General features: G+C 36.1%; 1 protein-coding gene across 6 annotated transcripts in view; it reads left to right on the plus strand.

The window, feature by feature from the left end:
• The window catches only part of phactr4a (phosphatase and actin regulator 4a), a 52,613-nt gene extending 44,395 nt beyond the window's left edge, over nucleotides 1–8,218 (plus strand). For 5 of the 6 annotated variants that reach the window (XM_079381134.1, XM_079381136.1, XM_079381133.1 and 2 more), the window contains 6 exons: nucleotides 2,744–2,900; nucleotides 2,988–3,043; nucleotides 3,171–3,232; nucleotides 3,915–4,052; nucleotides 4,378–4,454; nucleotides 6,625–8,217. In XM_079381134.1, the coding sequence (XP_079237260.1) occupies nucleotides 2,744–2,900; nucleotides 2,988–3,043; nucleotides 3,171–3,232; nucleotides 3,915–4,052; nucleotides 4,378–4,454; nucleotides 6,625–6,640 (506 nt within the window). In that variant the 3' untranslated portion in view covers nucleotides 6,641–8,217. Of the gene's footprint in view, nucleotides 1–2,743; nucleotides 2,901–2,987; nucleotides 3,044–3,170; nucleotides 3,233–3,914; nucleotides 4,053–4,377; nucleotides 4,455–6,624 lie in introns of all 6 variants that reach the window. The other variant, XM_079381138.1, reaches the window with a different exon arrangement.
• Nucleotides 8,219–15,235: the final 7,017 nt, after the last annotated feature.

A 15,235-nucleotide genomic window follows, 5' to 3' on the forward strand; every position in this document is an offset into this window, starting at 1 on the left:
TTAATGTCTTAAATTCAGATTCAATGGGACTTAAATATTTTTGGTCACATTACCGATAAAATATATTTTTCAGTCTGACGAACCCAGTGACTGTTTACAATTATTGGACAGACCGAAGATTTTTCTTCTTCTCCGGCGTGTAGTTACTGCGTCATCAGAGAGAATTGCAGAAGCAGAATAACGTTACAGGTCGAGCTGCCTTCTTTTTTTATATAATGTTCTCAATAATAAAATATAGGTCGAGCTACAGCTAGCTGACCAGCCTTTTAGCTAGTTTTAAATGTTTACTTGCCCGACCAGACAAATAGCCTGATTAAAATTTAAGTGACAAAATAATAACCAGCGACGCATCGAAACGCGAGAGTGATTCTTCTGATTTTATTACATTCAGCGTAAACAGCGATTGATATGGGATATAGTCCATTTCTGTTATCAAGGTCGCGCTGTTGAGACTCCTGCTGTCTGTCACAAATGAGCAACAACAAACATAAAGAAACTCAGAAGAAACACTGGTATAAATTCAAAGTGACACCATGACAAGGGGCTATTTTGCTGAATATTTCACGATTGCAAATGTCACATTAAATTTAGTTCAGTGTCAAGTAGTTATTTCGTTACAACATTACGGGTTTAGGTCTTAAAATTTAATTCAAGGCGGTATTAAAAAGGTCTTAAAAAGTCTTAAATTTAACTTGTTCATATCTGCAGAAACCCTGAATTGCATTTGTTAGTAATTACTATTAAAAATTTTGGGGTCAGTATACAATATCGAGGGGTGAGAACCAGAAGGGCGTAAGTGACATTTCACCCACTTTACAGGAGAGCCAAAACAAAAATGTTACCATAGACTGATCTGACTTTGTGTACTGATTTCAATCGTTTATAATACACATTTGTACACTCATGGATGACAGTATTTTACCAGTAGAAAGAGCTCATTAAGAGCTTTCATTTGATGTATATATCTCCATTTCACCAAAAATGACCCTTACGCCCTTCTGGTTCTCACCCCTATATATATATTTATTTTTTTCCATTCATTCATTTAACTTTTTTTTTAATGTATTTATTGATTGAAGAAGTAGTAGTTAAAGGGTTAGTTCACCCAAAGATTTAAATTAGCCTGTTTTACTCCCCCTCGAGGCATCCTAGGTGTCCAGTCGGAGTTATATTAAAAGTTGTCCTGGCTGTTCCAAGTGTTGTCATTGCAGTCGGCGGGTGTTTCTGTTTAACAGTCCAAAACACGTCAAATAAAGTGTGTGCATTCATAATAAAACGTGCCTCTCACGGCTCCGGGGGGTGAATAAAGGCCTTCTGTGGCGAATCCATGCATTTTTGTAAGAAAAAAAATCCATATTTCGAACGTAATAAACATTTTTTTTCTCACTTCTGCTGACTGTTGTATGCAGAAGCCATTCTGTCGATTGATGTTGGACATGTGTCGCGCGCCTCAGAGATATGCTAGTGTCACGAGTTTGTTTACAGGAGCAAGGGAAGCAAAGTTTCCTTACTTTAGCAAAGGAAAACCAGTCTCTTCTTGGCTTATATCGAAATCCTCCGACATTTTTCTTTACAAATCCACGCTTTGTGCTTCTAATTCGTGACCGGCGTTTTTTGTTTTGTTCTCTCGCCGCGTTCGTCTCTTATCACGCAACGCACACATCCTGCGTCATCGGCCAGAACGACTTCCTCTTATGACAGCTAGATGAAGTGAGAGAGAAGTGTTTATTTCATTTGAAATATGGATTTGTTTCTTACAAAAAGCGCATGGATTCGCCACAGGAGGCCTTTATTCAGCCCCCCAGAACCGTCTGAGGCACGTTTTATTATGGATGCGTGCACTTTATTTGACGTGTTTTGGACTGTTGAACGCCGAATGCAGTGATTAACGCTTGAAATAGCCAGGTCAGTTTTTAATATAACTCTGATTGGATTCATCTGAAAGAAGAAAGTCATTTACACCTAGGATGTCTCCAGGGTGAGTAGAGCACAGGCTAATTTTCATTATTGGGTGAACTAACTCTTTAATACTTTTTTATTAAGCAAAGATGGATTCAGGATTCAGATTTAGTCAGAAGTGACAGTGACATTTTTAATGTTACAAAAGATTTCTATTTCAAATAAATGCTGTTCTTCTGAACCTTCTATTCATCAAAAGAAACCAGTAAAAAAATATTTTTTTTTCAGAAAAATAGCAGCACAAGCATTATAAGATAATAATCAGAAATGTTTCTTAAGCAGCATATCAGCATATTGGTATGATTTCTGAAGGATCACGTGACACTGAAGACTGGAGAAATGATGCTGGAAATTCAGCTTTGATCACAGCAATACATTTATATTAACATATATTCAAATAGAAAACATTTATATTAAATTTCAGTGTTACTGTTTTTACTTGACAGTGTATAGGTTAAATAAATGTTTTTTGTTGTTGTTGAGAATAAGAGACTTCTTTCAAAAACATGAAAAAATATTTCCAACCCCAAATATTTGAATGATAGTGTGCTTTTGAGCAGTAGATTTATTTATTTATTTTTAATTTTTGGCATACAAGTAAATGCAATGGATTAATCGTGTTATCTCCTTCAGAACGTAGTGATTTGCTCAAACTCTTTGCTAACAGATTTATTTTATCTGTGCTTTAACCTTCCATGTGCTCAAATCATGAATGTTGCAACTTTGTTTAAACATAGTATCAATACCAAAACCGATAAGGAGAATTGTACGTATATCTTTTCAGGTGGTCTTGCGAGCCGTGTGAAGCGTAAGGATACTCTGGCTCTAAAGCTGGAGCGTCAGCAGGAGAAAGAGCAGTCTCAGGACCAGGAGAACATCACCTGGAACAACAAAGAGCAGTGGGAAGCTCTCCGCAACCAGATCGGCACCACCCTCACAAGGTCTGCAACTGTGTGTGTTCACTGTGCGTTTATGGGCTCTTTGTACTGTCCACACTCACACTGTGTATATTTTGCATGTTCTCATAGGAGGCTGAGTCAGAGACCCTCTGCACAAGAGCTTGAGCAGAGAAACATCCTAATAGGTCAGTCTTACATCAACTGTCTTGTCCTCTATAGCAATTGTTGTTGTCAGTCATAGCTGATGTAATTCCCAATTTTGTGATGCTTCCAGAAAAGATTTTCTTAAAATCTGCACGATCTTTTTTTCAGCCAAGAATGAAGCAGACCGACGAGCAGAAAGGAGTGAAATCAAGCGCAGACTGACCAGAAAGGTTTGGAGGCACACATCCATTATCTGACTGTTTGACATTATCTGACAGCTACACTACTGTTCAAATGTTTGGAGTCAGTAAGGTTTTTTATGTTTTTGAAAGCTGAATTTTTAGCAGCTATTATCTATAGTCTGCCTATTTGGTGCTTAAGAATCATTTCAGCATTTGATAATATATGAAAATAGCTGCGCTGCAGCTTATTTTTGTGTAAACTGGATTTTTTTGTTAGGATTCTTTTATGAATAGAAATTTAAAAGGAACTGCATTTATTTGCAATAGACATGTTGCGACTTCTAAGCGTCTTTACTGTCATTTTTGATCAATCCTTGCTAAATTAAAATTGTCAGTTTCTTAAAATAAGTTTTGTTAATCAGGGTAAATTTAAATTATAATGTTTTGCTCATGTGAGTTATCTCTTTTACATTTTCATAAAAAAATATCTTAAATCCTAATGTTAGAGATTTAAAATTCAAATCTTAATATAATATATATTAAAATATCAATGCTTGACTCCTTTGACTTCTTAACTGTCAATGAAAAGTGAACAAAACACAAGTTTGCAAATAACCAAGTTCCGATTTTCACACTCTTTTCATTAGTGGCAAAAATATTTTAATTGAGGTGTGAGTAGATACTAATCTTACCGAGCATGAAAACACATGTTGTGTGTTTCTGTGTGCAGTTGTCCCAGAGGCCTACAGTGGCTGAGCTGCAGGCCAGAAAGATCCTGCGCTTTCATGAGTATGTGGAGTGCACTCACGCTCAAGACTACGACCGGCGGGCCGACAAACCCTGGACCAAACTCACACCTACCGACAAGGTCTGAGCCAATCACTGCTCTCCGCTGCCCCCTGGTGTTGACCAATATAACACCATTTAAATGGTGTCTTATGTAAATTGTAGAGCGTTACATAAAAACATTTGCACGTAATTGAAAACAGCAAAAACTCTTTAACAAACAAATCTTATTTGAAAAGGCACATGGACAATAAGAGACACTGTTTCTCAACCATCTTGACTTTAAAGCATCAGAATTGTATCTTGATTTGACCAAATGACATCTTAAATAAGGTGTACTGTAAGGTGTTTTATAACTTGCTTAATACAACCAGTGTTAATGTTGTTCTTTCTTTGTCCTCTTCCAGGCGGCCATAAGAAAAGAGCTGAATGAGTATAAGAGCTCAGAAATGGAAGTTCATGAGGACAGCAGGATATATACCAGGTGAAAGACTTTTAACACTTTCTTAACTGGAATAGATTAAAGTGTTTACACGCACAAGAATAGTCATTTTAACGGGAATTTGGTCAAATACTTAAACACCTTAAAGGGGTCATATGATGCTAAAACCCGAATTCCGGAAATGTTGCGAAAATTTGAATAAAATGAAAACTAAAAGACTTTCAAACCAAATGAGCCAGTATTTTATTCACAATAGAACATAGAGAACATAACAAATGTTTAAATGGATAAATCTTACACTTGTATCCACTAAATGAGCTCATTTCAAATTTGATGCCTGCTACAGATCGAGAAAAAAGTTGGCGCGGGGGCAACAAAGGGCTGATAAAGTAATACATTTTGAAAATATTCAGCTGGGAGAACATCTAGCAACTAATTAAGTTAATTGACATCAGGTCTGTAACATGATTAGCTATAAAATGGATGTCTTAGAGAGGCAGAGTCTCTCAGAAGTAAAGATGGGCAGAGGCTCTCCAATCTGTGAAAGATTGCATATAAAGATTGTGGAATACTTTAAAAACAACGTTCCTCAATGTCAAATTGCAAAGACTTTGCAAATCTCATCATCTACAGTACATAACATTATAAAAAGATTCAGAGAAACTGGAGAAATCTCTGTGCGTAAGGGACAAGGCCGAAGACCTTTGTTGGATGCCCGTGGTCTTCGGGCCCTCAGACGACACTGCATGACTCATCGGCATGATTCTGTCACTGACATTAGTAAATGGGCCCAGGAATACTTCCAGAAACCACTGTCAGTAAACACAATCTGCCGTGCCAGCTGCAGATGCCAACTAAAGCTCTGTCATACAAAAAGGAAGCCATATATGAACATGGTCCAGAAGCGCCGTTGTGTCCTGTGGGCCAAGGCTCATTTAAAATGGACAGTTTCAAAGTGGAAAAGTATTCTCTGTTCTAATTTTATTTTATCTATCTGTCTTCTTTTTATTTAAAAATAAAAAAAAACACATTTGACCCTCTATCAATTGCATATTTATTCTCTAACTGCTAGCTTTTCTTGTAAAACTAACACTAGCTTTCTTTTTTCTATTTTATCTACTCGTTTCTTATTTAAAAAAACAAACAAACAAAAAAAACACTAGGTATCTTTTTTTCTATATTCTATCTACTCGTTTTCTTTAAAAAACAACAAAAAAAAACCTTCTACATGTACTGCTTTAGGCTAACCAAGACTTGTCATAGCACTTGCACGTTGTTGTAAAAAGTATTTTTTGAATTATCAGCATTATGTATTCAGTCTTCAGCGTCACATGATCCTTCAGAAATCATTCTAATATGCTGATTTACTGCTCAAGAAACATTTCAAATGAATATAAAGTTTAAAAGAACAATGTTTATGTAAATACAAATCTTTTGTCAAATTAAAAATGTCTTTTTTTTTTATCAATTTAATGTGCCCTTGCTTAATAAAATTATTAATTTCTTAAAAAAAAAAAAAAAATCTTAGTGAATTTAAATGTTTGAGTGGGTGGGTGTGTGTTCATTAAAGGCTTTCACCACAAAGGATGTGTTAAATTGGACATCAGGCCTTGATATTAGAGGTACTACCGTAAGAAAAGCTAAATTTTGAGCTGGTAGATCTCTATTAATTCATGTGCATCCTTGCTCTCGTTTTATTCGTAGTAAGATGGCAGTGATACACAAAGGAAACAGGTTATATAAAACTAGAAACTGCAATGCGTAAGCATGCAAAAAAATTCCCATGCGCGTGTGAATAGTTTCTCAAGGTCATTTTTATTTATTTATATATTTTTATATTAGGGACTCTGTATGTTGTCACTTCAAGAAAATCAATGAAAAAAACTCCTGAGAAAATAAAAATGTTTCCAGATGACTACTATATACCTAATATAAAGCTGAAAATGTCTGGAAAAGTATGGAATTTTGAAATGGAAAATGTGTAGGAACCCTGTTAAAAGCCATTCATTAAAATAAATGTTCCTTAAAAGTCAAGGGAGAAATGGAGAGGTGGTTATAGAATAGTAATTTTACTTTTTTTTTTTTTTTTTTTCATCTCCTGTGTAAAAGCAGTAATTGTAATATAATGTGCACATGAACGTGATCATTGTCTTTAACCATCAACTCGACTTTATAACAAATATGTGATGTCGTCTTTCAATTCCTTTTGCAGGTTTCATCGGCCATAATCACCATCTCTGAAGAGGAAGCCCCAGACGGATGAAAGCTGTAGCTAAAAGCCTCCATCTCACTCCAGCATCCTGTTTCCCATGATCCTCCAGCCTGCACTGACGAGTACGGGGCCAGCCGCTCAGTGCTCTGGAGTCCAGAGGAGGAAATGATGTGGGTGTGTGCGGGATGCTGGTACTTGATACTTCAGACACTTCTTGGGAGCGGGTTTGGAGGGCCAGCGCTCCGTAGAGTTCCCATGGTTCCCACAGCGTGGACTGGGGTGTTTTAATCGTCTTTATGGTACACATGTTTCTGTGATCAAGAATATGCTCGTGTACCCAACAATAATACTTTTATGGAAATTATGACACTGGAGATAAACTGTTTTCGTGTTGAGCGAGTGTGAGTGAGTGTGTGAGTGAGTGAGTGTGTGAATGAGTGAGTGATGATATATGCTGTCCACTTATGCCTTAACACTGGTACATGATTTTTTTTAGCCTGACCTTTGAGTAATACAGAAGAAAGTCTGTTGACACAGATGCATGTAACACTGTTTCTCACGCTGATGTGTGTGGATCTGAAAGCACATCTTTGACATTCTCAGGACGTTGGCACGCCTCTCACTTTCTCTTTATGTGCATTTTACTGTAATTTACTTTCACACAGATAAAACACCTGCTTTAATATTTTCATCTTTTTTTAATAACAGCACTTCACTTTAGATATTTTGTGGTGAATCCCACAAGAACATGCCATATTTTACCCAAAAACCATAAGAATCCATTAGATTTTATTATATACAACTAAATATTATTTTCATAATTTAAGCACATTTTCCCCCTAAATTATTCTTATTGTAGTATTGGATATTTTACTTTTTGTGCTTTTTCTCATGTGCATTGTTCTCAATTGTAATTCTTGTTACTGTAATAGATTTTATATTTTATTACAGTAAAATACTGTAATATATTTTTTCATATAAGCATTCATTTAAAAGCAATGAGAATGCAATTTTTTTTCATATTACTGGAATTAGAATATATATATATATTATCTCCCACAATGCCAAAAATTGTAATGATCCTAAAGCTTCATTTTCTGTAAGCAAAACGTTTTGTTTTGGGGTGAAATATGACCTGGACATGTTGACAGGTTTGATGAGATTCAGCTGTAAATGATAATATAGTCCACTGTACGTTGAACAATTTCAAACAAAATGGTTGATGTTACATCATGGAGTCATTGTAAAAATACATAAAAATGAAAACGTATGTCCACATCACTGCTGGTTTTATGGTACACTTTGTTTTGTCTGCCACCAGGTGGCCTGTGCACTGTATAGAGACATGCTGTAGATGGATTGTATTGTATATCTCGTCTTCCTGACATCAGAAATTTGTTTTAATTGTAATTATAGTATTACACTATCCTGTTTTTATAAGGTGCAAACAAAATGACTACAGGTTAAGTGATACATGATCCGGTACAAAACAGCTGTATAGTTTCTTTTTTATGTAAAGATATATTAAAAAGGTCTTTCAATTAATACATGTACATTCACTTCACTATTAATTAAAACTAAACTGTGAGCATCGTTTGGTTCATTTTTGGGTTTATGCAAGACATACTAGTACTCATACATGGTACATATCAGTGTTCCTTGAAGCCTCATTTGATTGATTTTTACAACTGTACTTAATGTGTTCACTTAAATATTTCAAAAATACCCTGTTTTTAACATTTACCATGGTGTAATGTCATGGGTTTAGGGATATATTGAACTTGCATTATTTACCTGGGGCCTGTAGAGGGCACTATTGACTCTCAGAATGACCAGTTGTCTCGTGTTTCTTATACCTGCCTGATCCAGAAATTTAAATGCATAAGATGTAATATATGTGTTGTTAACACTATTTAGCAATGCTGATCCTTGTTCTTATAGTGTGTTCAAACCGTGAAGTACTTGTGTCTGTCTGCTGTGGTTTCAGAGTTAAATCTAGCTTTTTTATGAGCACTCGCAGGCTTTTGAAATGTTAATTAATAAGCTTGCAAGGGGGGAATGCCATTGTGGCTCCTTTATTGATATGTTTATGAACAGCCCACCCATCATGACATTTTGAAGTTTTCCTGTATCATGAATTTTTAATGGCTTTCCTCCGCTCTCCAACCCGGCACTGCACACTCTCATCCACATACTGTCTCCAGAGACCATCTCGCTCTCATTTTATCTGTCTTTTGCACAAGTTTTGTCGTTATAGTTTCACCAAGAGTGAGAACTATACCGTTTTAATAATCATTCTGTGAGAATAAGGACGTCCACACCAAATTGAATGATAACGACACAGAGACTAGTCTCAGTCTTCATGACATATGCAGCCTACAAATGTGTCCTCCGGAGGATGCAGCCTTCCATTTGAGAAACAGCCTATATCGCAGAACACATGGGCTGTATCCTAAATCACATACTTCCCGACTACATTGAAGGCAAAAAACAAGTATGTCCGAATTTGCTTTGCTCATAAGAGTAGGCAAAACATACCGTATGACCCACTAACTTACTTCTGGTGAGATTCTGAAGTGCGCAAATGATGGACACTTTGCTATCCCATCTAGATACAGTACATGCATACTATAGACTTTATGTAGCTCCGCCCCTTTTCAGCGCGCTATTCCTTGTCTTCTTTATTCCTTTGTATCTCCATAGCAAGAAGGTATGTTTGTACCGGTCTACTGACATTTATGACATCTGCTTTGAACATTACAAACAAGTAAATTCACTTCACCAGCTAACTGCTCTTCAACAGCGAGGATATAGCGCTGCTGCAAAAATGGAAATTCAAAGACCGTTTTAAAGAGAATTGAGAATTTAGCTCCAACTAGTCTCAGCCACAGACCGCTGGCTGAATGCAGAGATGGGCACAAATACATCAAAATATATTTAAAATAAAAATACAAAATACTGTGTGGATAAATACAAATACAGTATTTTGAAAATACACACTTTATCACTCTGACGTGTCAATAACTCCTGCCCACTATAAGCTCCACAAATATATTAGCATACCACGACAATATATAAATGATATAGAAAAAGTTCAATCGATTTACACTTTATATCATCGCCAACATTTATATTGCCATATCGCTATAGCAAGCCGTAATGCTTAAAGTTTAATGAACACATCTGATAAAACCAAAATCTGACCCCAAAAAAACTATTAAGACTAACTAGTGCTAATGCTATGTTCCCCTTGCTAGTTCTCTCTTCTTTTCCTTCATACTATTGCTAAGCAATGCAAATCTGAATGTTGCTCCATTGTAACCTTAATCAACAGGTACAAATGACCATAACATCCGTACCTTACCGTAGCCTTCACAGGCTATCCATTTTATTTATTTATTTATTTTTGTATATATGACTTTTCTAGTTGGAAATTGGACATGAATGCTGTTATATTTTCTCATATGTTCTGCTTTCTACTATAATTTTTTATCCCAAGTTTCTGAGTTGTGCAGGCCATAAACTTTAAACATGGTGGAGGGGAAAACAGTTGCTTCTGGGAACGTATGCTTTTTTCCTCACAAAAGCAAGATCACCTTGTTTTAATGTGAAAGTCATGCACATAGTAGTGCAATAACCATTTCAAGCATTTTGTGTTTTATACACCGCAAAACAGCATGTATTTTACTGAAAATCCAGAAGCATCAACGAGCTAACTATAACGATAGCACTGTGAATGTTTATATAGTTGTCAACGAATGGGATGCTACATTTTATTAAAAATTAAAGGGGTCATATGATGTGATTTAAAGTTTTCCTTTCTCTTTGGAGTGTTACAAGCTGTTTGTGCATAGATAAGATCCCTGAAGTGGCAAAGACTAAAGTCTCAAAACCAAAGAGATATTCTTTATCAAAGTTAAGACTCGACCACGCCCTCCTAAATTGTCTCACTTAATCACGCAAATGTCTACATCACGGTGTGGGAAGATTTGGAAAACACCACACAAACGTATATGCAACGAAACAATGTGGAACTACTATTGTTGCTGCCGCCGGTGCCATGTCCTGGAGACGCTGTGAAAGGGCAAGTACTTTGTTTGGGCTTCAAAAAGAGGACACAACTAGAAATCAGTGGTTAAGTTGTATTTACAACACTGTTCCAGAACAGTTCAACCCAAATATTGGAGTGTGTGCAGCGCATTTTATGGAGGACTGTTTCCTGAACCTGGGAGAGTAGCCTACGATGCTGGCTTGCACAGAGGCTGTTTCTATAAAGTGGGGCAATTCCACCTTTACAAGGACAGTCTGGCTTTTCTGACTCACAGCCTGTAAGTATGTTTTCGGTAACACTTTAGAATAGGGAACACTTATTCACTATTAACTACGACTTTTCCCTCAATAAATTCCTAATGTGCTGCTTATTAATAGTTAGTAAGGTAGTTGTTAAGTTTAGGTATTGGGTAGGATTAGGGATGTAGAATAAGGTCATGTAGAATAAGGCATTAATATGTGCTTAATCACTACTAATAAACGGCTAATATTCTAGTAATATGCATGCTAATGAGCAACTTGTTAAGAGACCCTAAAATAAAGTGTTACCACATTTTCTTATTTAAAGAATTTGCCACTGACGATTGAAATGCTAGTTTCGAGCAGCGTAGAGTAGTGTTCGTTGTTTGTCGTTTCTCCGATCACAAATGCAGACATGGTAATGTTTACGCGGCGCGATGCATAAAAAGACAGTATAAGTCATTATAATCAGTCATTATGTCCCCACTGGATGCAACAAATGCCTAATTTATAATGGGTTTTATTGTTTTTGTGTCGTTGTGCCGGGACATGGCATCACAATACAGTAAGGGGCGTAACATTTCCGTCTCACACTTGAGATATTCGGCACGAATAATGAAAATCATCTTGCTTATATTTCACCTTATATGTTGTTCCAAATCTGTATGAAGGTGAACTGTCAAGAGAGTTTTAACGGCCTGACGTATCGTATACCAGCGAAGTGCAGTCTGATTAATTGCTGAAGTGAAATACAATGTCAGATTACAGAAGAGGAGTGAAAAGGGAAAAAGGACAAAGGAGAGAGCATAGATATACAGGAGAAAATGGGAAAATGTGAAAATGAAAGGGAACGGAAAAGGGAAAGAAAGTCTAATTTCACATTAACATATCCTCGCATAACCTGACATATGATGTAGAATCAGCATGTCTGTGGACTGATTTCAGTGATGGAAGTGGGCGGCTTCTTTGGGGTTCATTTCCAGCTGTCTGGGAACCATTAATATTCCAAAAATCTAAACTTGATTTGACTGTATGCATAATGGAAAGGTTTTGTCATTCAAAACAGAATAGCAATTGACCAGATGCACGGAGCGCTATTTAGAACGTCCGGATAAAGATAAACCAGCTCGTAATCTTCCGGTGAAGCTCATTTTATATGTGCTAGATATAGGTAGAGACTCTCACAGAAACCTCTTCTGCCTCATTCTTAACTAAATAACTGCAACACCATAAATAATGATAGCGGAATTAACATTACTGTTTTATGTTATTAAAGAACATATACATTTATACAGAGGTGTAAAATACTTAAGTAATCAAGTAAAAAATTCTGAGGGATTTTTACTTTATTCAAGTACAATTTAAACTGACTACATGTACTTTTACTTGATTGCATTTCTGAAGAAAAAACAGTACTTTTTACTCCTTACAATTTTATTTCAACTTAAAAAGTACATTACATTTTTATTGTATCTTATGCACATTAAATATGGTAAACGAAAGCTCAAAAGTGCATGCTTGACGTGAGAACAATGATCATTGTTTTCATGCATCAAGCACACAGTTCTACTTCAGTTATGACTTTCATCAGGTAAAAGTCTGGCTTCAAAAGTTCACCATCAAATCAGAGGACGCATGTTGAGGTAGCAAAGTTGTGTTTCCCCCAAAAAAGTTTATTCATTATTCTTTCTGTGTTGGTAGAGCCATTAGCTGTGTAATATATTGGCTGAATGCACAAGATTGAGTGCAAATAAAATCAGTGATGAAAATTTAAATATAATTTATATTTTTGTGAGAATTTAATTGTAATTCATGTTGTGATGATCCCCGCATGAGTGTAAAGCGCTTTGGGTGTACAGCAATACACAATAAAGCTCTATATAAACACATCATTCATTCATTCATTCATATATATATACATATGGGATGGCATGAGGGTGGAAAGGATGGAGTTTCCTTTTAATCCCTTTCCCTGCAATTTGTGTGTGTGTGTGTGTGTGTGTGTGTGTGTCTTCCACTGTGGTGCATTTTAATTCTTATTACTGCACTAGATATGTGTTTGCATTGCATTTTGTTTTGTTTTCTCCCTTTAACCAAACTTCTGAATGTCTGTCAGAAAAAGAAAAAAAAAAAAGTACTATTTTTACTTTTACTCAAGTATGTTTTTGGCCAGATACTTGTACTTTTAATTGAGTAAAAGTTTCACTGAGTATCTTTACTTTTACTTGAGTAAAGGTTTTGAGTACTTTTTACACCTCTGAATTTATATGTAGATTCTGGTAGACTAATCCCAGAAAAGTATACTCAGACATGTAACTCTACATTAATGCTGACAAATAAACACACACACACACACATATATATATATATATATATATATATATATATATAAAACTGAGAAACTAATTATTGTTGTTTAGCATGTTATTAAAATCTATTTTTGAACAGAGTAGGCTTTTAATAATAAACATGTTCTAAACATACTTAGACTAGTATGTATACTTAATGTATAATGTAATACTGTCACACTGAATTGATGTTAATGGTTATGAAATTCTGCAGCAAAGCGATGATATCTCAGATCATTATCTAGTCTTGTGTAAACTCCATATAGCTAAAACTGTAAATTCTACTCCTTGTTATAAGTATGGTAGAACCACTCCTTGTTATAAGTATGGTAGAACCACTCCTTGTTATAAGTATGGTAGAACCATCACCTCTACCACAAAAGACTGCTTTGTAAATAATATTCCTGATTGATCTCAATTCCTCAGCATATTCAACAGCTCAGAAAAACTTGATGATGTAACAGAAACGATGGACTTTCTCTTTCTAGCATTTTAGATATGGTTGCTCCTTTACTCTTAAGGAAGATTAAGGAAAACAGTCTGACACCGTGGTATAATGAGCACACGCGTGCCCTAAAGAGAGCAGCCCGGAAAATGGAGCACAGCTGGAGGAAAACAAAACTAGAGGTATTTCATATTGCATGGCGGGAAAGTACTCTATCCTACAGAAAAGCATTAAAAACTGATCTGACTACTTTCCATCTCTTTTAGAAGAAAACAATCATAACCCCAGATATGTATTCAATACAATGGCTAAATTAACGGAAAATAAAGCATCAACAGGTATTGACATTTCCCAACAGCACAGTAATGACTTTATGAACTACTTTACTTCCAAGATCGATACAATTAAAGATAAAATTGTAACCATGCAGCCGTCAGCTACAGTATCGCATCAAATAGTGCACTATAGATCCTCTGAGGAACAATTCCACTCATTCTCTACTATAGGAGAGGAAGAATTGTAAAAACTTGTTAAATAATCTAAACCAACTACATGTATGTTAGACCCTGTTCCATCTAAGCTCCTAAAAGAGGTGAGGCAGGAGAATAACATCTCCAAGTCACTAGCAACATAAATACACTGTGTCGAATGGCTGCACTGCCACAAATATACCCACACATGTACAATCGCTTGCAGGGAGACTTTAAAGATTCAGAGAAAGCATTCAATTCCTAGAAAGAAATTGCAACGAAGCTTGGTGTCGACGACCCAGAGTTATGCAAAAAGCGGTGTAGAGAAACATCAGAAGTTTTCCAATGCCATGAAAGACACCTGGAAACCATTAAACATCATATAGATTTTAAAATCTTGCTAATTACTTATAAAGCCCTGAATGGTTTAGTACCTCAATACTTCAGCTAGCTCTTATCGCATTATAGTCCTCTACGTCCGCGGCATTCTCAAAACTCGATAATACTTGATAATACCTAGAATATCAAAAACAGATCCCCAGTGAAGACCTTGTTACCTAGATGGCCATTGGGACAAGACCATGGGAACCAGATGAGTCCTCTGCATCTGACTTTGGCTTGTCTGGCCAGAGGAGAACTGGCCCCCCAACTGAGCCTGGTTTCTCCCAAGGTTTTTTTTTCTCCATTCTGTTACCGATGGAGTTTTGGTTCCTTGCCGCTGTCACCTCTGGCTTGCTTAGTTGTGGACACTTAATTTCCAGCGATATTGTCGACTTGATTGCACAGATACTATTTAAACTGAACTGAGCTGGACGATGACATCACTGAATTCAATGATGAACTGCCTTTAACTGAAAATTGAGTGTTTACTATTGTCCTTTTGCATTATTGACACACTATTTTCCTATTTGATGCTGTAAAGCTGCTTTGACACAATCTGTATTGTTAAAAGCGCTAAATAAAGGTGACTTGACTCGACTTGACTTGTACATGCCAAAAACCCAAAACACACTTATTATGTGTGTCCTTGCTCATACTGAAGCTAATACACAGAACTA

Source organism: Barbus barbus (genome assembly GCF_936440315.1).
Source record: "Barbus barbus genome assembly, chromosome: 27".
NCBI lineage: Eukaryota > Metazoa > Chordata > Actinopteri > Cypriniformes > Cyprinidae > Barbus > Barbus barbus.